This window comes from Poecile atricapillus, chromosome 21, assembly GCF_030490865.1.
Source record: "Poecile atricapillus isolate bPoeAtr1 chromosome 21, bPoeAtr1.hap1, whole genome shotgun sequence".
NCBI classification, from domain to species: Eukaryota; Metazoa; Chordata; class Aves; order Passeriformes; family Paridae; genus Poecile; species Poecile atricapillus.
The window spans coordinates 5,371,936-5,396,185 of NC_081269.1; the positions used below are offsets into that span (position 1 = coordinate 5,371,936).

The 24,250-nt window shown below is 43.8% G+C and overlaps 1 protein-coding gene across 1 annotated transcript; it reads left to right on the forward strand.

Annotated features, from left to right (window-relative positions):
* Positions 1–112: 112 nt before the first annotated feature.
* On the forward strand, positions 113–18,563 carry UNC119 (unc-119 lipid binding chaperone). Its single transcript, XM_058854644.1, has 5 exons — positions 113–293; positions 9,799–9,912; positions 10,810–10,912; positions 11,682–11,854; positions 12,774–18,563. Exons 1-5 carry the CDS (start codon positions 176–178, stop codon positions 12,884–12,886), a joined length of 621 nt encoding a protein of 206 aa, XP_058710627.1. The 5' UTR covers positions 113–175; the 3' UTR covers positions 12,887–18,563.
* Positions 18,564–24,250: the final 5,687 nt, after the last annotated feature.

Genomic DNA, 24,250 nt, shown 5'->3' on the forward strand with positions numbered 1-24,250 from the left:
TTTCCTTCCTTCCTTCCCCTCGTTCCTTCCCGCGGTGCGGGCGGTGCTGTGCGGCCGGGGGCGGGCCGGGGGCGGTGCCGGTGATGATGCTCCTCCCGGTGATGCTCCTCCCGGTGCGGCGGCGCGCAGCGGGGCCGGGGCCGCTCACACCGGCGGCGGCGGCGGCGGCGGGGCCATGAAGGTGAAGAAGAGCGGCGGGGCCGGGGCGGCGGCGGCCAGGACCGAGGAGGAGCTGGGCCGAAAGGCTCTCATCGGGCCCGACGACGTGCTGGGGCTGCAGCGGGTCACCAGCGGTGCGTGCCGGGGATGGCGGCCAGGGGGGAAGATGGGGAACGTGTCCTCGTGGGGCTTTTCCCGGGGGAAAAAGGACAGCCGGTCCTCCTCTCCGAGGGGTCTAAACCGGGGGGAAAAGAGGAGGCGTTGGCCCTTTGAAGGGGGCTAACCCAGAGGGGAAAGGGGAAGCGGTCCCCCCTTCCCGGGGGACAAGAAGTGGGGATGCAGCAGCGCAGGGGACAGAGTCCGCAGCGGGATGTGGCACCCACGGGGCTGGGGACCACCGAAGGAACAGGGGAGTGCCTGGAGCTGGGCATGCCGCCCCCCAACTCCGCTCCAAGGTCGGTGTTGGGATGCTCCTCGCTGCTCTCCCCATCATCCGTTCCCTGTCTGTGCCCACGGCAATGGGATGGGCTGGATCCCTGGCCACAGCATGGGGGGCACTTCACAGCAGCCCCCCATCCCAGTTTGCCCCTCTCCAGTAAAGCACGAGTGGCCTTGAGGGCATCTTGGAAGGGGTGGGTGGGAGTGTGTGGCTGGAGGGGCTGGGGAAAGGCCAGGACAGGGGGGGAATGGCTTCACACTGATAGAGAGCAGGTTTAGATTAGATATTAGGGAGAAATTCCTCCATGGGAGAGTGGTGGGGCCCTGGCGCAGAGAAGCTGTGGCTGCTCTATCCCTGGAAGTGTTCAGGATGAGGTTGGATGGGACTTGGAGCAACATGGGCTGGTGGAAGGTGTCCCTGCCCCTGGCAGGGGGCTGGAACCAGATGGTCTTTAAGGTCCCTTCTAACCCAAACCATTCCATGGTAATGCAAGGCCAGCCTGGCCTCAGCAGTGCCCAGGGACAATCCACCCCGGTGTCCCAAAAAGTCCTTTTTCCATGTTCTAGGACCTTTGGGTTGTCTCTCTGGGCTGTCAGGGTGGAGGGGCTGGCCTGGGGTCTGGCTGTGCCTCGCAGTGCTGTGCAGTGTGGCCCCAAAGCCAGCTGTGTGTCACAGGCTGGGGCTGTGACGAGCCCTGGGGAGGAAGGATGCGGCTGTGGGTGCTGCTGGTGCAGGCAGTCCCGTGGGGCTGCTGTGTGAGCAGCATGGCAGGGACTCGTGTCAGCCCTCAGGAGGGGTTTACAGAGGCTCCTCTGAGAGGGGCTGCTGCTGCTGGGGACCCTTGGGTCCCCTTCTGTGAGCTGAGCTGCTGTGCTGGTGCAGATGTGTGATTCACTGCCCAGGCCCAGAAATCCCCTGCCTGTAGCAGGGAGAGCCACGCAGCAGGCACTGAAGCATCCTGCCAGCATCCTCAGGTGGATGGTGAATCCAAGCCATGGCTGTGTGAAGCACTGCATGCTCACTTCATGTCACTGTCTCTGTCCCTGCCCTCACCAGGGCTGTCTGGAGGGGACAGGGACACCCCACACCCTTGCTGTCACCTCGTGTGGCATCAGTGGGGATGGATGGTGCATGCTTTTGGTAAGCTGCTGTCTTCCCAGGGAGCAGGGAGGGCTAAGCTGGTGAGGCAGGTTGTTTACTGCCTCTTCCAGCCCTGGGTCAGAGTGCTCTGGAGCACAGGGAGGATGTGAAATGCATGAAAATGCTGTGTTCCTCTCCTGCTATGAGACTTGCTTGTACCAGGGGTGCGGATGGGTCATGCTAAACAGAGCCAGGCACTGTGATGATGGCCCAGGCTTGCCATGGGAAGTGCTTCCTGTCCTGCTGGATGTGTGGGAGCCAGGAAATGCTCTCCACACCTGCAACCCTCGGTGAGTTTGGGGTTAGAGGTCAACAGTCCATCCATGTTGAGCATATTGTATCTTGTCACCCAGGAACACTTTGCAGCTCCCCTTCTCAAGCTCAAGGGTTTAACAGGAGGAAATATTTAATATTTTTCAGATCTTTAACACCTAATGATTATTTGGGGCATTCTATGGCCTTTGCTCATTTCTACACCCTTAAAAACCGATGGTTAAAAATAGCAATGTGAAACTGTTCTACTCTTCTGCATCAGGCAGGGGAGGAGGAAGGACCAGGCTGTGGGAGAGAAGTTCACAGCTGCCCCAACCTTTTGGATGTGTTGGGTGTCAGGACAGACACCACACCCTGTTGCAGCAATTCTATGTTTGACAGCTTGAAGATGAAGGAGGAGTTGGTGGTTGGGGCTGCATCAGAAATGTCCTGGTGCCCTGGATGTCCTTTGTTGTTCCAGAGGGAGGATAATCCATTTTTATCCAAACTCATGGGCCGGTAGCACGGCAGCTCACGCTGTCGAGGGACTGCATTAAACTCTGTCCTGCCTGGTACCTTGGGAGGGCTGGCCGTGTTTTAGGGCTGCTTCATCAACCAAAGCCCAGCAGGCCTTGGTAGCACAGGACTGTGTTTTAGGAATGCTCACACCAGGAGCAGTCTGAGTGTTTCTGAGCAGCCTTCCAGGTTATGCAGGGAGAGGTGGAATTCTGGCTGTAGCACAGAATGGTTTGGGTTGGTGGGGACTTTAAAATCCACCTTGTTCCAACTGCCTCACCACGAACAGGAACACCTTCCACTAGATAAGGTTGCTCCAAGCCTCATCCAGCCTTTCCTTGAACACTTCCAGGGATGGGGCAGCCACAGCTCCTCTGCCCAGTCTGTGCCAGTGCCTCAGCAGTCTGACAGGGCAGAATTCCTCCCTAATAATCTTCCCATCAGGCAGCACAGCTGGACTTTGCTCTCCCAGTGGGTGCAGCTGACCAAATGTGAGGTGACTGGGCTGGGAGGGTGGCGAGGCAGGATGTGGCTCTGTGGGCAGCCACAGGAGCCAGCTGGGGGCTCTGCTCCTAATGTGCTTCTAATAAGCTTAACTGGGGAGTGGAGTGAACAGCCCTGCACATTCTGAGTCTTTCCAGTGTTAAATTCCTTGGCAACTCCAAGCCCACAGGGCTGGGGTCCTGATGGACCTGGGATGCTGCCCTGGGATATCTGGGCCTTCTGGGCAGGCTGGTTGTGGCACTGCTCCAGCTGGATCAGGTGTAAGGAGAGAGAACCATTTCCTCTGCAGTTAGGGAGATTTGTCACTCGCTCACACAACTGTGGTTGGGAAAAGCGGAAAAAGCTCATGACGTGATTAATATAAGATTAGCAAAGGAGTAGGGCAGAGCTCAGTTCAAATTGCAATTAATTACTGAGGCAGCCAGAGGATCAGAGAGTCAGATGTGTAACGAAAGACAAGCTCCAGCCTCTGAGGCTGCCCTGCTTATCACCTGCACCCTTTGCCTGTAATACCTTGTAATACAGATCAAATCTTACATTTTAAGTTTTATTCTGACGCTAATTTTATTTTAGCAAACCAAGGGGCTAAATCATTGATTGCATGCTTGGAAACAGTTTCAAAACAAACCCTAAAAATAAGGAACACACAGGTAATCATTTCTGAAAGTAATCTCTTCCTCAAGCTGTCACTTGGGATTTCTCTGAGACTTCTCTAGGCAGCTTTAGCTAAAGGCCAGCTTGGCACAGGGCTGCCTCAGTGGGTTAGGCAGGCCAGACCTTTCTTGGGGGACTTTCATACCAGTTTCCTGCTGTTGATTAAAGAAAAAAACCAAATAAACCATTTCCCTGCCCTCTGCCTCAGCAATTCAAGTCCTATAAAGCTAAACCATCCTGGATCCATGTTCAAACCCATTTTTAAATCCATGGGGTTTGGATGGGCAATGGGAGACAGGAATGTGAGGCAGATATGCATGAATCCATCTTCAGAGCTGCTCCTGGACCATGACTTCCCTCCCCAGTTAATGGGGAGAATGTATTTTATTAGGAGCTCTGAGGAGCTGTGGGTGTCTGTGGGGTTAATAAATCCCTGTCCTGCCCTGTCCAGGGCTGTGAGGTGTGGCTGTGTTTTCATGTGCTGATTCCTTGTTGCAGAGCCATATCCCAGAGCTGTGCCAAGCTGCTCCCCCCACGACCCTTCCCTCAGCATCCCACACAAGCTGTGAGCTTTTCCAAGGCTCCGTGTTTCCCAGAGTCTCGCAGTACACGATGAGCTGTCAGGATTTCCAGGGGCAGCACACATGGTGTGTGTGTGTGTGTGTGTGTGTGTGATGTGTGTGTGTGTGTGTGCTGTGGGATTCCTCCTTCTCCCAGGGTTGTGGGTTTGGGCCATCCCTGGTGGAAATGGCAAAGGTGAGAGGAAAGCTGAGGGAGTCAGCCTGAGGGTCTTGGCTTTGGCTCAGCCCAGAAGTAGCTGATTTAGTTGATGTTGTGCACATGGTTTCAGATTTTGAATGCAATCAGTGTGAAAAGTGGGCAGGAGAAAGTGTTTGAGTTCCTTGGAAATGGGGGAAGAGCAGCTCCATCCACAGGCTGCAGGGCTGTGATCAAATTAGCTGTGAGAGGGTGAAGTCTGGAAAGCTCTAGCTAAAATTAAAAAAAAAGAAAGAAGTGAAAAAGGGATGAGCAGGCTGCCACAAAATTCAGAGCCTGGTGAGTTGTGCAGTAGGACTTGGCAACTGTGGGGCTCTGGGGACCTTGGGAAGTGCTTCAGCCTGAATCCTCCTGGTCTAAATCCCTGTGCTTCCTTGACAGTAAGTGTGCTGCTGTGGAAAAACCCCTGTGGGATCCTCCTGGTGCAGAATTTTCCCTCTGGGACACTGCAGCAGCCTAATTCCAGAGCTAGGTCAGAGGGCAGCTGCTTCCCTCCCTGTGCAACCCCCCTGGTCTTTGGTTCTCCAAACCCCACGGTTTGGATTGGAGGGATCTGTTTTACAGGAGTAGATTCTGTTTTCTGTCTGGCTTGGTTTCACAGGGCTTGAACTGCAGAGGCAGAGGGCAGGGAAATGGTTTAGTTTGTTCTTTAACTGAAGCCAGGTTGTCTGGGCAGGTGTATCAATAGCACCTGAAACCTGCCCTGACTTCCCCTCAGGTCCTGCTCCGTGTCCTGCGTCACTGCTTGGCCTCTTTTTGGGGTCTGGGCTATTTTTGTTTCCTTCTGAGACCCTTCAATCTGATAATCTCCTAATCTTCAGCTCCTGGCAATTCCCCTGCAGTTGTCTTGGCTTTATACCTGGCTTATGTCTTGGGAGGTGGCTTCAAAATAGCTCCTGACCTTGTTGGTAAATGCATGTTAGGAAACAGGCCTGCATAACTGCAGGAGCCTTCTCATCCATTCCCTAAATTGTTGTTATTGTGCTGGGGAGAGAAATTCCTGTTACAAGTCACTGCTGTTGCCTCAGTCTCTTGTACAGCATCCTCCCAATTTACACTCATTTCCAGGACTAGATTTTTAGTTCTTTCTTACCCCTTTCTTACACTCTGCTTTCCTCAGTGGGCTCTTAAGGCCTTAAAATAGGAGCTACCCCATCTGAGATTAGACTCTGATGAGCACAGAAATATCCCTGGTGTCTGTGAGAGGGGACACGTGCTTCCTCCTCATGATTGCAGAGATAGAGAAGGCATCTTGAAATGAGCACAACAAAGAGTGTGAATCCTATTGCCCATGAACTTGTGATAAAATGTGCCTGGTGGGGTGGTTGTGAAGGAAATTTGGAAATAAGAATCAAATTTTAGCTTTCTGTGATGAGGATCAAACCTGATCTCAGGCATTTAAATGACAGGGAGAGGTCCAGAGGGGGGAAGTGCCTTTGTTTGCTTTCCTGTCTTATTTAGCACTGTATTATCCCTCACCTTTTGTGCTCCTCTGTAACATCAGCTGCTAAAATGCACACCTGGAATTATGCACCAGAATTCAGGACATCCCAGTGTTCACAGGCAGTGCCTGCTGGCAGTGTCCAGGCTGTTCTGCTGGTTTATTGTGTAATCTTGCTTGGGTTTGGGAGGGCAGGAAGGTTTCCTGGATAAAAAGTGTCTCTTTCCTGGATTAGGCAGTGGAGGTATCACCTCAGAACTGTACCAGTGGAAGGAGCACCTGCTGATCCTGAGAGCAAATCTAGAGACCACTGAACTGTTTGGGGTCGCTTTGGAATCACTTTTTCCTACAAAGGGAACTGGAGAATTTGTGAAGGAATTAACTGAGCCAGATTCAGGAAGCCAATCACCTCTACTGCTTCCTCAGACCACCACAGTGGTGTTGGTTGTGATCCAAACCCTTCACAACTGCAATAAGTCTCAAGATAGAAATTGTCTCTAAAAGTGGGGAGTTGCAGATCTTTGGGCATGATCCAGAGGTTGTGGGAAAGAAGCTGGAGAGACACTGTCAGGAATTGTGGCTGTGAGAAGTAGCTGCTAATACCAGGTGAATTCTTTTCAGGAAGGGTTTGGGGATGGAGGTCTGGGATATGACAATTCCCTGAGCTTTAGGAAAAGGTAGGAATTATTTCTCTTTTGTGACCTTTTTGATGCACTACTAAATGTGGGTACTTTAGGATAAAAACCAATCTGCTGGGTTTTCCATGGCAGTGCTGCTGTGTCCATGCCTTCATCCCTAAATCAGGTGAGTGCTGAAGGCTCAGGGACACATCATGATGGTTCAGTTATTAACGGGGAAACAGCACAACCTGCTTTAGGGGAAGCGGAGGAAACAAGAAAATATTCTGTCCTGAGAGACCAACCCACCATTCTCTGTAACAATCCCCTCTGTGGAGGTTTGATCTGCCTCATTCCCAGCTAAAATAACCACAGCTGCTGCCTCCCTTCCCCAAATCGTGGCGACGGTGAATTAGGATAAGGGAAGCAGATGATACATTTAAGTGAGTCATGGAAGTGTGGGCAACTGGGCCCTACAGTAATTTAAAAATAAGTGTGTATGGGATGAGATTAGCAAATCTGACAGTGCTCAGCCGAGCAGAAGGATCTGCCAATTGCAAGCAGCCCATTCCCAATAAGAGCTTCCAGTGCAGCCGCAGGCTCCTGTTACGTGTGGGGGAAAAATCCAGCACGTGGCTACTTTGATTGATTTTTGAACAGGAACAGCAGAAACAAATGTAATACACACTGAGAGGAATATATATTCCTCTGGGTTTTTTTCCTTTCTAGGAGACTGGGCTCTGCCAGAGGAAGAAAAAACCCACTTGATTGCAGTATTCTGGCAGCTGATCTTCCCGGATGGCATCCAGTTGTACATTGGCATGCTGATTAAAGAAAAAACCAAACAAAACAATGACAAAAAGGCGTTTAAAATATTATCAGGGCAAAAAGAGTTGGAAAACAACAGTGTAGGGGTGCAAACATCAATGAGCAGGAGCCTAGTAGGGATTCTACCCAGGGTTTACTCCTCTTTGGAGGCTCTGCTTGGCTCTCCTCTGCTCCAGATGAGTCATGGACACTGTTACTGCAGCAACGCTGCTGCCAAGGAGGGGGATAAAGCTGTTGCCATGGTGCTGGATGGGCAGGAATTCTGCAGGAGTAGAAACACTTAATTATTAACTTGCAGACAAACGCAGCTTCAGATTTGCCAGCGTGCTCCAGGGAAGGTGTCCTGGGCTCCTGGGCGACTGCTGCCTGTTCCCAACAGCCTTCCCAGGGAGCAGCCAGTAGCCATGGGCTGAGGGAGGGGAAGCTGGGCTGTGGGAAGCTGTGCCTGCTTCCACCAGTTTGTGTTTTGCATGCTGGTGCTTGGAACCGGGAAGTTGTGGGACGGGTTAGGAATTGGGGTGGCTGATGTGTCAGAGCCTAAAATCATGGTGTAATTGCAGGACATCTCCCTGAGGAATGCTAAACATCAGGGCCTAAGGCAAGGGCTGGGTTTAAATTCATCTCCTGTCTTCTTGGCTACTGTTAAAGACACAAAAGAAGATTTTTATGAAGTTGTTGGGGTATTTGGCCAAACACAATCTTGTGTTTTTTCGTGGTAGTAAAAAGGTCGAGCTTTTAGCTTGTTCTTCCTGCCCGCGTGGGTTCTGGTGTCAGTTTATCCTTGTGCTGTGTTGATAGGGAAGGGAAAATCCCTGCCAAATGCCATGGATGCTTTGAGCACTGTCCTCTCTCTGAACACCCATTTATAGAGTTGTAGAATCTCAGTGTTTTGGCTTAAGAGGACCAGGACAGAGGGACCTTAAAGATCATCCTTTTCCATCCCCTCTGCCATGCAGGGACACCTCCCCCTAGACCAGGTTGCTCCAAGCCCCATCCAGCCTGGCCTTGAGCACTTCCAGGGATGGGAAATCCACCAATTCTCTGGCATTCCTTTGAGTATTCACCATATGGGGTTGTTGGAGAGCAGTAAAACTGGCCAGGGAGAACATTTAACACCTCTGTTCCTTGCACCGAGTTTACTTGGACGGTTCTCCAAGTTATGGAGATTTGGAAGGAATAAAAGGCTTCTAGGAAAGTGCTAGTGCCAGGTGTTCATGCCCAGGAATTCAGAAGTCTCTCACAGTGGTCCTGGATTTCTTAGACCTGCACTGAAGTTGGGTTGGCATGGGCAGGTCTGAGCTCTGAGCACTTGTAACTTGTTTTCATGTAGTCTCAGGTGGACTATAAGCCTCAGGTGTAGGCTCAGGTGGATGGATTTGTTGGAGTTTCAGAAATAGGAAAGCAGACAGAAATAAGTGATTAGCTCAGATTAACAGCAGGAATTAGTAGCTGAGAAAGTGCTTTGAATTAGAATGTTAAAGTATTATTTTCACCTTGGAACCTCCAGAACTAGTCTCCTACATCAATCAAAGGTGCTGCTGTTTGAAAGCTGACCTGACTTGTCTACACAGATAATTTCTTTAGATTTGTCAGGGTAAAGTAAGTTATTTGAGCTGCTTTCAATCTGTGCTTTATGTGCTCTTTCCCCAGGGAGGAGGATGACTCCTGTGCCAGGACACAGCAAGGCCAAAGGCCAAAACTGTGGAGATTTTAGTGGTGGAATCCTCATCCCTAGAAGGGTTCAAAAGGCCTGTGGATGTGGCACTTGGGACATGGTTTAGTGGCAAACACAGCAGTGCAGGGTCAAAAGTTGGACTCGATCTTAGAGGGCTCTTCCAACCTTAACAATTCTGTGATTCCACGACTTTCTCTCCAAGATGCTCAAAGCAGGGAAGGGCTCCACTCCCTGTTCTCCTAACAGAGGGAAAGGCTTCAACACCATTTTCAGTGCAGGGGAAAACAAGCCCTGGTGGGGGATGAGCATCACTGGAGAGAAGAGGCCACCCTTGGTCTGCAGAGGGCTGGAGCAGGGAGGTGGCTCAGGGGAGGACACTCCTGTTCCAGTTAAGTGCAGTCAGCTTAGTGCTCCCAAAGCTGCTTAGCCCTCACATTCTGCCACAGGGCAGTTTTTAAAACAGGCAAAGCCTCTTAACACTGGAAAGGCTGGGATTTGATGGAGGTGCTGACTAGTCTCAATACCCTGGGAGGAAATGGATGCAGAAGCTGCTGGTTGGGAAAAGGTGATGACCTCCGAGTGTTGATGAAGAGAGTTCTTTCCCCTGTCCTGTCTGAGCAGGACAGAGTGAGCCTCCAGAACTGAGTCTGTCCTCAGAGACATCAGTTTTGAATTAAAACATGCAGTAGTGGAAATGCATTTGGGCTGCTCTCACTGCTGGTGTGGCCTCCAGAGAACAGCCAGACGTTCCTGGTGTTTCAGGGCAGCCTTCATTTAAATTTGCTTCCCCCTGCAGATTATTTGTGCACTCCAGAGGAAAATGTTTACAAGATAGACTTCACCAGGTTCAAAATCCGGGACATGGAATCTGGCACAGTCTTGTTTGAAATCACCAAGCCAGCAGCTTCAGGTGAGTGCACACACAAAATAAGGTTTCCATGAACAAATACTTTCTTTTGCCTTCCCCCACTCCTTTTACTCCATCCATTTCCCAAAAGTAGCAGAATCTCTCCACTGCAGGAGGGCTGGAGCCCCATCTTGCAGCAGGAATGTTTTTCAGGTGTCTCTTTGTACCAACAGGGTGAGCAGAGCTGGCTGCTGCTGTGCTCTTCCTGTTGCCATCTGTGACAGGAAGGGACAGATGGATGTTGTAAATAGGAGCAGAGGAGGAGGAGGAGGAGATCACTGGGTGTTTTTCTCTTGTCTGTTCATCAGTTTGTGCCCCCTGCACATAGTTTAGCTGTTAGTGTAACATCTCTCACTGAGGAGTCAGGAAAATGGTATTTCCAAAAGGGTGAAACTGCCAACAGGCAAATTACACAAACTGAACCTTTGCCTTTTATTTTTTTTTTTTTAATTAATTTTTAGTAATTGTAAGCAGCCAAGTGTTGCCTGTTACCAGTGGTGATAAAAACCTAGGGCAGCTGTTCTTTTCCTGGCCAAACACTTTTAACCCTTCCCCACCTCCCTGCAGGTGAGAGGAAGTTTTCTGTAGCTTGCAGGTAGCAAACCAAGCATGCTACGGGGAAACAGCTTATTCAGAGTCACTCTGCAGTCCTGATGTGAGGTAGGAACAGCAGAGGAGGAATAGAAATCCAGAAAATAAGAAATTTCTCAAACCAAAGGGCTGTCTTGCAACATTCCATCGCTGGGTGACCAGTGGTGGACACCTCAGGACAGGAGGAGAGTGAGCTCAGCACCAGAGTGGTTTCCTGGCTTATGTGGCTCAAGAACACCACCAGAAGCATTTCCCTTGAGTTTCTGTTTCTCAGGCAGCTCTGACAGAGCTTTCTTGGGGCTTTTGCAGAGCGGGAGCACAATGACAGGAAGGACGTGGACCCCAACGCCGGACGCTTTGTGCGCTATCAGTTCACCCCGGCCTTTCTCAGACTGCGGCAAGTGGGAGCCACGTGAGTAACTCCCTCTCTGCTCCTTGGCCTAGCACAGAAAACGACTGAAATCTTGGGGGAAAACACCCATCTCTTCCATGTTCATCCTGCCAGGAAGTTGATGGAACAGGGTTTTTTTCATATATTATGAGGGTCTCCAAATCTCCTGCTTTCTCTGTCGCTTCAGGCTGTTCAGTCAGGGGTAGGCCTGGTGCTGAAGAGGTTGATGCTAAAAGAGGCAAAATAAGGTGGGAGGACTATCCAAAGAAGAGAAGGCTCTGGGGAGACCTTAGAGCACCTTCCAGTGCCTGGAGGGACTCCAAGAGAGCTGGAGAGGGGCTTTTGGAAAGGACCTGGAGTGACAGGACACAGGGAATGGCTGAGGACAGTGCCAGAGGGCAGGGATGGATGGGATGTTGGGAAGGGATTGCTCCCTGGGAGGGTGGAGAGGTTCTGGCACAGGCTGCCCAGAGAAGCCGTGGCTGTTCCATCCCTGGAGGTGTCCAAGGCCAGCTTGGATGGAGCTTGGAGCAAGCAGAAGTGTCCCTGTCCATGGCAGGGGTGAAATTGGATGAGCTTTGAGATGTTTATCTAATGCTGTGGTGTGTCCCTGTGGAACGCTGTCAGTAAAAGAGGAAACAATAATTTGATGAGTGCTGTTGCTTTATATTTTTGGCTTCTTTTTTTTTTTTTTTTTAATTTTTTTTCAGAGCTCTCTTCTGCCTTTCAGGAATGTTGCAGACCTTATTGAAGCATAAAAGCTCACGTCAGTTTTACCCTTCTTTTTCAGGGTGGAATTCACAGTAGGGGACAAACCCATTAATAATTTCCGTATGATTGAGAGGCACTACTTCCGTGACCAGCTGCTGAAAAGTTTTGATTTTGAATTTGGCTTCTGCATCCCCAGCAGTAAAAATACTTGTGAGCACATCTATGAATTCCCCCAGCTCTCAGAGGATCTCAGTAAGCTCTTTATAATAAACTTTAATTTCTGGGTTGTCACACCGTGATGTTCATCTGAGTTGGTTTGGGGGAGCCCTTTTTCAAAAGCTGTCTCTAGAGAGTGGGTTGGGTAGAATAATCCATCCTTTTATATCTGTGTTAGCTGTGATTTTGTTTTCTAGTAGGATGTATCTCGTCACACACCAGGCAATTGCTTGGGGTGGTTTTTTTTTTTAATTCATAAAAGGGAAGCTTCAGTATCTGGGAGAAAAAAGATAATTGTGTTATAAAACAAGCAAAAAATAAGATTAAAAAGACATCCAATAAATGGATAACTTAAATGTTATGATCTCTTTTAATGTTTGATGTGCTATATTGTGAGCTTGAGAGGTTTTAGTATGAGCATAACTTTTATTTTCTCTCCTCACTCCCAAGGCACAATAGCACAAGCAGTAAATCTGTGTGATCCTCCTCTTTACAACTCCTAATTGTGTGTGTCAGCACTAATATTACAGTCTGTGGAAAATACAGTGAGGCCCTGCTGTCAGGCCAGAACAAATTTACTTTGAGTTTGCTGTTTTATCACTGTTTTTAAAAACAAAACAAAAAGAACCCCAACCCAAAATGTTCTTGTTCTGAGGTCCCCTTTTTATGATGCCTTAATATATTTGGATTGTGAACATTTTTCCTCCCTGAAAGTGTTCAAACAAAGTGTGGTTTAGGTTGGATTTTAAGTCCTTAGAGGGCCTTGCCAACATAAAAATTCCATGATTATGCTTGAATTGTTTAAAAGACACCAACAGGGAGCAGTTTGGGCAATTCCCATTTGGGTTTTGCTTTTTCACCTGATTTTTCAGCTGCCTGGGTGACACTGACCAGCTCCTGAGCCCGGCACGGAGCACCACTATTAATTTTGTTGGGTTTTTTTCCCCCCTCACAGTTCGAGAGATGATCCTGCATCCCTACGAGACACAGTCGGACAGTTTCTACTTTGTAGACAACAAGCTGGTGATGCACAACAAGGCAGATTATTCATACAGTGGAGGACCCTGAGTGTGGGCTGGATGGCCCTGCCTGTGCTGGCCTCCCCTTCCCTCTGGAAGTCGTCAGGGATCCCAACACCTCCAGTTCTGCTGCCTGCCACGTCACCTGGACAAGGATCCACTAACCAAGGACTCTTTGCCACAGTAGGAGTTTCATGACATCTCTTTTGAACTTTGAAGCAGACCCAGTTCTTCAGAAGTTTTAAGCTAAAATGATCTTTGGATACCACTTCCCTAAGTTCTTTAAGTGTCTGCTTTGAAAATGGCCTTGTGGGACCTGAGGGGTTTTGCCCTAATTCTGTGAATTTATGTTCTTGCCCTCGAGTATCTTTTTAGGATTGCTTTCCCAAAGAATGTAATCAGAGAAAGCATGGGAGTGGATGGATGCAGAGGCAGAGGCTTGGGTGGTTGTTTCTCTTTGTGAGTGCTTCAAAGGCCAATTTGACTTGTCCAGCCTGTTGAAAATATCAAGCAAAACATCTCACAAAGGCAAGTTTCGTCTTTAGATTGGCTCTCTCCATGAGTATTTCATCCTTTAGTTTCAATCCTTCTGTCTAATGTTCTGTTTAACCTTGGAAACACCAAAACCTGCAATGAAGAGCAGTACTTCAGTGACAGAGATGTGTTAATTGGGTGTTTTTACATTTACATTCCTTTTATTACATTTCAGATGAAGGCAAGTTGGCATTTTGGGTCTATGAACCTCCATAAGTACATTCCATTAATTTCAGTTTTTTTTGCAGAACAATCAGGATAAACAGAAGGATTTCAGCTTTATTTAACATTTAGCCTTTTCTTGTCACACATTTCCCATGTCTGTTTTCTTCAATCTCTGCTTGATACCAAGTTAAGGACTTCAGTACTGCTTGTTAGAGCAATGTTTTAATTGTCTAGGGCAGCTGGGGAGTGTGGAATTCTCAATTTTCCCTTAGTATCTGCATTTAAAGGAGGTTAAGACAGCGTTTCCCCTTTGTTAGAAATGTTTCTCTTCAGATATTAATACAGGTGAAACTAAATCTAATAATCTACAGCTTTAACACACAGCAAAAAAATTAACAAAAGTTCTCTCTTCAGACTCTGGAAGAAGTTTAACACCAATTTAGCCCAAGAAATAGCAGCACCAAGAATAAACTAGTGTGGGGTGACCTGTTGTCATGAAACCCTTACTCTGAAGGTCAGTTCACTGATACTTAAAAAAAAAAAACCAACCCAACAAAAATAAAAGACAGTTGCAGTCTGTAGATATTTCTATAAATACTTGATGTCTCCATGTCTAATTCTGTGAGTTGAAGTGGAACATTCTATGTTAGCCTCAGATAGGTGTAATAATTGTAATAATTTTTATAAAAATACCATTTCCAGTTGTGATGAGCATCTCTGTAGTCACAGCCTACGTCAGACAGGACTACAAGCAATTCCAAGTGTAGCCTAAGGACAGGGAGGTTTTTGTGCTCTTGTTTGGGTTGTGGTCACTTTTCAATGTGTCACCATTTGTATTTGGCTTGGCTTTTTTGACTGCTGAGAGAGGAGGCAGTTTTTTTTTTTAAAAAAAAAACACAGTGATTTTAGATTACAGCACAGTTTTTATTAAGCTTGGTAGCTACAAAAGTGTGTCAAGTTCACTGATTTTACACAAGTAGTAGCTTGTAGTAATTCTTATCACAGTGAGACTTGTATTTATCACTATTTTTTGTCTTCAGTGTGTTAAATCATACAAGTAGCCTACGGCTGACTGATCAGTTTGAGAGATACAAAGGATTTCCTCATTATTTGTGCAGTACTTTGAGCTACTGACCATTAATTTTATAGTACAATAATTACTAAAGATGAAAACAGTTTCAAAAATGTTTTCATTCCTCCCCTAACTTCTTTTTTTTTTTTAATCAAGCCTGTTAAATCATATATCCAATGACATTTCACAAGTTTTAAGTATTTCTGAGTTTTGATTCAATTTGCAGGAGGAAAAAAATGTTAATTTAAAGACAAAATGCATCTTTACATACACTTTACACATACTATACCCATCAAAGAGTGTATGTTTAAAAGTACCACCCTGTACAGGGTTTTTTGGGGGGTTATTTTTCACCTGCTGTTCCTAACAGTCACTTCTGTGCATAAGATTTTTAAAAGAATTTCAGGAATGGAATTTGCCCAGAATTGCCAGTCATCTATTTAATATGTTGTGATGACTCTTGGGTCATGTGATGGAGTTTCCTCTGAAATAGTCATGTTCTGTTCCTTTTTTATGCTGCTTCTTTTCAAGACTTATAAAAAAAGAGTAATTCCATATAAATATTACTGTAATCACGGGAAATTTGAGTGGTAGACATGCCCCTTATAAAAGAACCGAGAGAAAGTCACTGTGCTCCCAGGAGTGCAGAGTGAGGATGGAATTTCTGACATTTTTCTAGGGTAGGTTTGAGGTTAAACACAAGAGGATGAATTATCAGCTGCTCCTCTCCTGAAATCTTTTATAATTCAGATTACATTTGTAATAATTCCAGTATTACAGAAAATTTAGTGTAAATCAAATAGGAGATATTACACTGAGCGATTTTGTTGCCTAATATTAGGAATATTTTAAGGTAGAAGTAAAGATTGGACATTTTCAAAAAAATCCATTTCAGCCAATTTTAGCTTCAGCTTTTCAGTTGGGACAACTTTACTGGGGATTAAACATCCCCAGAGTTTGCCACAAGTAAAAGAAATTATTCCTAAATCAAGGCAAACAACAGAACTTTCTGTGAGAAGTGAATTGAAGGTGCTTTTTTCTGTGTCCCACTGAAGCAGTTATCACTCTTATCTCTCTGTTTCACTTGGGAACTCTTTGTTAGCATTTCCTGAAGGTCATCCACATCCCCAATCTTTACAAACACGTGGGAATCTCTGTCCAGGAGGGAGGTTCTGTTCCTCTCCCACCTGCTGATGCAGCAGCATGACGTGTGGTGTTGACATGGGGCACATAAACAGCAATAAAAGAATGGTTCTTCAAAAACTTGGGCTGTGGAGTTGCAGTTTTAATGCCACTTCTGTCCCTTGTTTTGCTTAAAAGAACACCTTCAAAATTTAGTGTTAAAGACCAAACTTTGTTCAGCACCCAATAATTTCAGCTTCCTTCTGGAAGGGAGCTGAGTTTGCAGCCCAATTGTGAAACCCACATTTTTTTTCCCTTAAATTGGCAGCTGATTCTTATTATAAACCATTTGAGAATGAACTCTTAGTAGCATTGTTCACAGAAGAATTTGTTAATCTTCTTGAGTAGCTATTATTTTGTATTTTAACATTCATCATTATTGGGTTTACTTTGGAAGTTCATTGCGAAATCACCAAGTAGTGGCTCTGGGAAAAAAAGAATTGTTGTATTTTCTTCCTTGATCTCATTTTAAACCTGACTTTAATTAGCACTTCAGCTCTGTTTTAACAAGCCAGCCTGGCAATTTGGGATCTGACTTTCTGAAAGTGAAAGAAAATATCCAAGAGCTAACCAAGATTGTCTGCTAATAATGGCCCGGCTGTTTCCTGTCATAAAACAGGATTAAGTGTGGGCTTTACACAGTGACTTAATCTTGGAAAAAGAAACAAAGTCTCTCTGAGTGCTAACAGTGACATAATTTTTCTGAGAGACAGGGAAATTAGAGCTCAACACATTCTTTCAGGGAAATGATAATTTGACATATTTTTTCACTTTGTCAGTCTTGGATTCCTTTAGTAAGAATTAATTTTAAGAAAAGCAGCAGTACATTAGCGGTGAGCTGCATGCTCTAGTAACTCACACTTCCGTGGCAGGGAGAGAACCATTTCTTTTTAGAATTAACACATCAGCTGTGGTTGAAAATCTGAAAACCTTGCTCTCAGTTCAGTGGCAAAAGCCAAAATTGTTTCCGTGAATTATCCGTTATGTGGTGACATTTCTGAAATAACAGAATGATCCACCCTTCCTGACTCAGAATTTATTTATTTATTTATTTTAGTGTAGAAAGACTCTCCAGGGTTGAAAACAACCTGCTGGGGTTTAGTTCTTGCTCATAATCTCTTTCTATGTCTTGTTTTTTGAGGAGGTCAGTAAGATGCTCTATTTTCCACCTCTGTCCTCTGAGTTTTATTCCAAAATCTTGTGTAGTGTCACAGTGGTGGCTGGCTCTGTGTGAAACATGCAGGCTATCAATTCATATCCAAATCCCAGCTTCCAAATCCCCTCAGTTTGAGAAAAAACTCTTCAAGTGTATTGAGAATTATTATCCTACATATCGACCCATAAAAAATAAACCCCAATCTTCCTGACAAGGGTTAAAGGGAACTCTTAGTCATGGAAAGATTGAGGCTATTTAAGGTAAGAAAATGCTAATACCCAACTGTCATATTTAGTAAGTATTATAAAAATGCTCTATTAATTATTCATAACCTGGAAAAGATGGTTAACAGCTCAGGTTAGGAATTAAATTAATTAGATCAGGTTAGGAAGGAAACCATAGAAATCATTGCTGTTGTTTGGGGCTGTGGGGCAGCAGCTGGAACCGTGTGTATCCCACAAAATTTGGGCAGGTTTGTGTGCATTTGGGGGGGAAAAGTGGGGCAAAGGAGGACAAGGACAGAAAAAATAATTAATTTCAGCAATTTGGACCCAAGACCTTCAAGGCCATGGTGAGTGACTCAATTTTTTCCTGGGTCTGAGGCAGCTGGGAGCTCCTGCTCATGGTTCTTCTTTCTACCCCCAGCACAAACGCTGCCTAAATTTATAGAGGCTTTTCAGTATTAATTAATTAACGTTAAATACCATTGAGAGTTCATATCATTTAATCTACAAGGAAATTCCTGATTTATTTGAGGAGTCTCCAGGGCTCAGCTTGCAGCTCAGTTGTTCTCCCCATCACTGGTCAGTGGGTGAAATGGTGTTTGTGTGTCTGCAGCCCCCCAAAAACCCCCTGTGCTCCTGCCTGCTCTGGTGTCTGTATCTCAATACACCCAGCAAACCTGTTTGAATGTGACTTTTTGTTTCCTTGGCATAGAAACCCAATTGTCTGTTTTAAAATGTATTTATAAAAAAAAAAAAAAGTATCTATTTTTTTGTGGGAGGAGAGTAGAATTCTGGTTACTTTACCACTGGGAAAACATGAAGAGCATTTTTACTGATTAATTTCTAATTCTTTGTATCTTGGTAGTGATTTGTTTGCTAGGAGAACATCCACTGTGGCCCATCCTGTGGCAATGCAATGCACTGTCATGCAGAGAATCTGGTTTTCAGAAAACTGGGAGTCTTTTGTTTCCTTTTCGGGACAGGAGGGGACTGAGGAAGTCACCAGGAATAGAAAGAACCTTGGCACGGAATCTGTTCTGTGGCTTTGGCTTCAGCCTGTTTGACTTTTTGCAGATTAAGTAGAGAGAGAGAAAAGACTGAGACTTCAGGATAAAAAAAAAAAAAAGAAAATTAGATGCTACAATTTAGTCTTCCTGTAGGAGAAGGAGAGTCCTTAAATTAATTTATACAAGGTTTAAATAGGGACTGCACTTGCTTCAATTGATTTAATATTGGCAGCTTAGTCATTGATGTGCATCCTAGGGAATATGCTTAACTTTTTCCATTACCTTGGAAAATGGTTCAAAAACATGTCACTTCCATTAGCAAGTGTTTCTTCTCCTGTAACAAATTGCAAAATGTAAAAAAAAAAAAAAAAAAAAAGAAATAAATTATTGATCCTAAAAATGAAGGTGATTGTCTATTTTATTTAAATATTTATTTTTTATTAAAAAAAATTCAAACTTTGATTTCAGATCTCTTCCATCAATAGTAAAACTCCAGGTTTTGTGCAAATGTGTGTGAACAACTTCTTTTTTTGGTGATTGATGGAAAGACTCTGCAGTGGTTTGGGTAATTCTGTGGGTAAAACCATCACATTAAAAGTGTTCAAGTGGGATTTGACTTTTAGATTAGGAAAACATCTTGGGGTGTAATTAAAATAAATTGGTATCATCAATTACATTAATGGGACTTTGGAGCTGCACAGATCACAGCTGTTTATCAGGTTGTGATTTAAAAAAAATCTGCAAGTTTCAAAAGTCAGTTTGAAAAACAAAGTGAAAAATCTGAGAATTTGGAAAAATGAAAAATGTGAAAAATAAATTAGTTTCAAAGTACATTAACAGAACCATGGAGTTCCCTGGATCACTCCTATGCACCAGGTTGTGCTTCTGAAGGATTTCTGGCTGCACTTTGGAGAATCAAATTTTGAAATTAATGTGAAAATTGACTAAAACTGAACCAGCTGCTTGGGCTGAAGTGAGTTTTACTGCAGTAATTCCATCTTGAAAGCTTTGATATTTTATTCAGAACTTCCTGGGAGTACCTCTGTGTTTCTCTTGAAGCAGAACAACTCTCAGAAGAAGAGAAGTTGGATGTTTTTATTTGAAAATATCTTCTATAACTCATTTTGATTCCACAGAATTCCTGGGGTCTCCTCACTGACACAATATCCTGCAAGACATCGTTGTGTGTTGGAATTTAAGTAAGGAATTTATTAATACAAGGGGTTTCCCTTTTGGATTGTGACTTGGAATTCTTGCAAGGACTGGATGCTTATCCAGTGAATACAAAAAAAAAAAAAAAGGCAAAATCAATGCTAATAATTAATAAAACAGGTTAAACAGTCTCTCTGATTTTGGTGCACAGGTAAAATTTCTTGCTTAGAAATCTTCTAAGATTGCAAAGAACCTTAAATTAAAAAAAAAAAAAAAAAAGAATTCCCATGAAAACTCCACAGTGTTAAATGTCTGCCAAAAATGCACTGCAGTACCAATGCTTCCCCCCACCCTTCAGCTGGTTTGTCAGCCTCATTTATTAATAAATATGCCTGATCATTCTGGAGATGTTCTCTGCTTCTCCTCACATTCTTATTTCCTTCGGCATTTCTCAGCTGCTGAGTTATTGTGGCAAATCTTATGTGTTCACTGCATGTTTCTATTTTATTTGTCATTGTTCAAGGGCATCCATCTATCTCTGACTTGCATTCCCTGAACGTTTTTCACTTGTAGGAAGAACGCTTCTTGGTGATAAAGTACTCCAGATTTCCCAATTTTTCCCTCTAACACAGTGGATCTTACTTTAAAGATAATTTTAGAGATTACTGAAATCTCTAATTGCATGCTAGGATAACCCCAAACTATTTATTCTCCCTATTTGAGTCCACAAAATAGAGCAATTCCTTTACAGAGATTATTATTTCCTTCACCAGTGCTGTACAAGAACTTAAAATAGGAGGTGAAATCATCCTGGATAATGTATTTTAATTAAAACTACAAAGAGAATTTAGGTAGGTAGAGCATAATTGCAGTTGGATGATTCTCAGCCATTATTTGGAAAACTAACTTGGGACTTATATAACAAAAGGCTGTTTTATTTAATAATAATTTAATTATTCTAGTGGAGGGCGTAAACCATGTTAATGAAGCTGCATATGAAAATAATCTGTAGCAAGAAATAAAAACAGTCAGGGAATTTACAAACAGCATTAGAGAAAACATATAATTAAATTTACTTTATGAAAGGGAGATAACAGGCAGGAGAGGAGAGTTCCAAACACCTCCAGTTCTTCCTTTCCTGTGGAATGACAGGATAAATCAGAAGAGGGGAATAACAATTGGGATTAAATTAGATTTGAGGAAGAAATTCTTCCCTGTGAGGGTGGTGAGTCCCTGGCAGAAGTTGCCCAGAGAACTACATGTGCCAGACCTGAGAGCTAAAAATATTTAGAATCTATTTTGCTAAAAGAACCTAAAAAGCAGCCAAACCCAAAACTCCAACCCAAACTTTGTTTTTTATGAGTTACGTGAAGGCCACAGCCCACCAATGTTGTGCCAGTGTTACTCCGTTCACTGGCATTTGACTGGGGTTGAAAATCATGGTTTTATTTCCCAAATGCATTCCTTACCATCCTGATTTATAATTAAGTGTCTAATTAAACCTGCTGCCTGCTTTGATGTCTGCACAGGTTCATAAGCCAGGAGAACAGAGGGTTCACTGTAACCTTTAAAATTAAAATGTGCACAGAGGCCTGAGCACAAATTCAGAGGAACAACACTGCCCCAGACACACCAAGGCTCTTCAGCACTGAGATGTCAGATTTTAAAGGTATTTCCCCACTGGGATTCATTAGCTGGCATTGCTCATAACCTAAATTTGAAATAACAGTGCAGAAATGTTCCTTGCAGCTGACAAACACAGGGCTGTGCTTCCTGTGGCTGGGCGGCAAGAGATGCTTGGAGGAAACACAAACACAAGTGTCACCACTCAGATAATTTTTAAGAGCTATTATTTCAGCCAATGTTTAAATTTCTGTCAGATATGTTAAATTTCTGTCAGTTATGTTAAATTTCTCTAAGATATGTTTAATTTCTCTAAGATATGTTAAAATGAGGTAGATTATTTCCAGCCAAAACAAAAATGTGCACGGTTTTTTATTCTTTTAATGCCAACTAAGCATTGCAGTTTTCTGCTAGATTAACTGGATATTCAGTAGAATATATTTTTTCTGTACATTTTAGGGGTTTTTTTATGTTCTAAAGTTGATCTAGAAGGAAAGGCTAGTGTAATAAATGCCTTGAGAGGTCGTTCAGGCCTGGTGCCTCCAGCAGGCCCAAACATGCTGGGCTTACTCATGTACTTGAAATTAAATTCTCCAGCAGCTTCCTGAACGAGCAAGATCTTGAATTCTGTGTTCATCCAAATAATGTGAATTTCCTTCTCCAGTGGTTTTTTTTTGTGACTGATGTGCTTTTGCCTGAGCTCTCTGTGGAGTTTTTTCCCCTCATCTATCTGGCCTGAGCTGCTGCTGCTGCTGCTGCTGGAATGAATTTCCTGGTGCTGCTGGTGTGAGTAAGGAATTAATTCATGTGACTAACGAGGGCTAATTCATGTGACTAACACAGCCAGGCCTAATTGGTTTTGTCAGGAATAAATCTTTAATGGTTTAAATGGCCTCTCCTGTGCCCAGGTCACAGCTGGATCCATCCAGAGCAGGATTCTCCCTTCTATCCAAGCAGCAAAATGGCTCCATGGTGAACGTATTTGAACAGCTTGAAGTGTCCAAAAGGGCTGGGGTGGGGATTTTGGGAAGTCAGGACAAGGGAAAATGGCTTCAAACTGAGAGAGGAGAGGTTTAGATGGGATCTGAGGGAGGAATTTTTGGCTGTGAGGGTGGTCAAGCACATGGAAGTTGCGGTCCAATGTCAGTCTTGGAGCAGCCTGGCCCAGTGGAAGGTGTTGGAACAAAATGGTCTTGAAGGTCCCTCCCCACCCAAACCATTCTGTGGTTTTATGATTAAAAAAAGACTTAAAAATCATCAACTTCATATTTCAGTCAGCATTTAGCATGATTATACCCAATACCTGGTATTTGTCATCAATGTGCTGCTTGAATAAGAGCCCCCAGGTGAAATAAGTGCCATGTGCATTAATGATCTTCCCACTGCTGTAATTTTCAGTAATTTCAGTATTTTCCGTCCAAACAAATATTCTTTGTGTGTGTGTTTATTTCTTTGAACTAAAAATTACCCTTTTTCTGCTTCTACACATTTAAATTCTGTTTTAGAGTAACTCCATCATTCATTATTTTAGTAGTTCTCAATTCAATTTTTGCTGTGACCACAGATGGAAAATGCTTCTTTAAAGCTTCCAATTATATCATTGCAGGGAGGGAATGCACAGCGAACCAGAGAGTTCATTTTCCACTACTGAGGGTTTTGGGTTTGTTTGTGTAAGACTGGGAATGGAGTAGGAGGTCAGGAAAAGCTCATGTAAAAGTGTTTGCTGGTTTTGATATTTAATAGTCTAAACACAAACATTTCCACGCAGATCTGGAAACCTGAAGTACAAAAATGGAGCAGCAGCCCTGGTAAACTAAATTCTGGAATCCAAATATTTATTTGACTGCTATTTCCAGTAGTTTATATTTGTTTGAAAGTGCCAATAAGTAATTTGCACTTCTCAAGCTTTGTGTACAATAAAGCTGATGTGATATTCAGTGTTTTATCTGTTCTGTAATTCCAGTTAATCACTGCTGGGTTTAAGTAGCTCAGTGCTGTGCCAGGGGTTTGAAAGATTGTGCAGAGAGAATTATTCTCAAATCAGTTCCTATCTCCATAAAAGCAAGTGAATGTTCAGGGGTGATGTTTTTATATCAAGAACAGGCAAATATGGGAGGCAGAAGTCTTGTAATAATTTGGGCCCATGAGAAGAGAAAAGAGCTTCAAAACATAGTTCCAATATAAATGGTTATTTGAATGTTTTGAAGTTTAAATTAAACCTGCAATAAAAAAAAGGTTAAGCTAATAAATCCTAAACTTTAGAGTGCAAATCTTTCTTAATCATATGTTGGAGAGGGCAGCAGTGAGCACTTTCTTCTGTTTGGTAATAAGATATTTTTATGGTAATTACACTTAAGGTTATTTTTTCTTCTAGACAGGTTTGCATAAAGTCTTTGGAAGAGGCTGATTAAGCAGACAGCACCAGCCTTGAACTGGGAAAACTTCATTCTTTCCTTTCTTTCTCCCCCTGTTTTCAGAGTGCTGCTTGAAATGGAATTTAATGCAAGTGTATCTGAAATAGATTTGCAATGTGTGCAAAATACTGATTCTGTGGTAGGTACAAAACAAGGTGTCACCAGCTCTGAGGAAGTATTTATGTGCTATCAGTATGTCAAGTTATTTCAAAAGTCAAAAATAAGGATTGCACAAGGTGAGGGTTATTCTTGTATATAAACTTAAAGAAAAGTAGTTAAATAAACATAATTTTTTTTAGTAATTGTTTTGGAATTGTAATTTATAGTGAACTCATATTTCAATGAGTTGGTTTTGTGTCTACCAGAATCAGTAATGCTAAACTGAAACAAGACAGTAATATTTCAGATGTAGGAGCCTGAAGTGGAGCAGGAAGGGAAACCCAAACCCAGACAATTTATATTAGTTCATAACTTGCAGCATTGTTTGTTTGTTTATCTTAAACAGAACTCTTTCTAAATAAAAGTTATTACAGGACTTTTCTTATAACTTCTGTGAAATGTCCAACTATTAATTTAATTCCATTGAATATGGAATGCATTGGAGAAAATACTTTTAGGTGCTTTGAATAAATATAAAGGGAGGACAAACCTATGGTGTGGATACAAGAAACTTCAGAAAGCACAAGAAAAAACATGTTCAAGTGTTTTTCTCCTTTTTGTTCTTTATGTTTGATCATTCTTCAAAGAGTCATTACCAAGAAAAAAATCTAGAATAAAGTCTGACAATTTGATTTCTTCTCTATTTCTTCCTCCCCCTGCAGCTTGAGATCATATGTGTGGTCACACAGAGGACATGAGTGACACACAGGAATTAACAAATCATG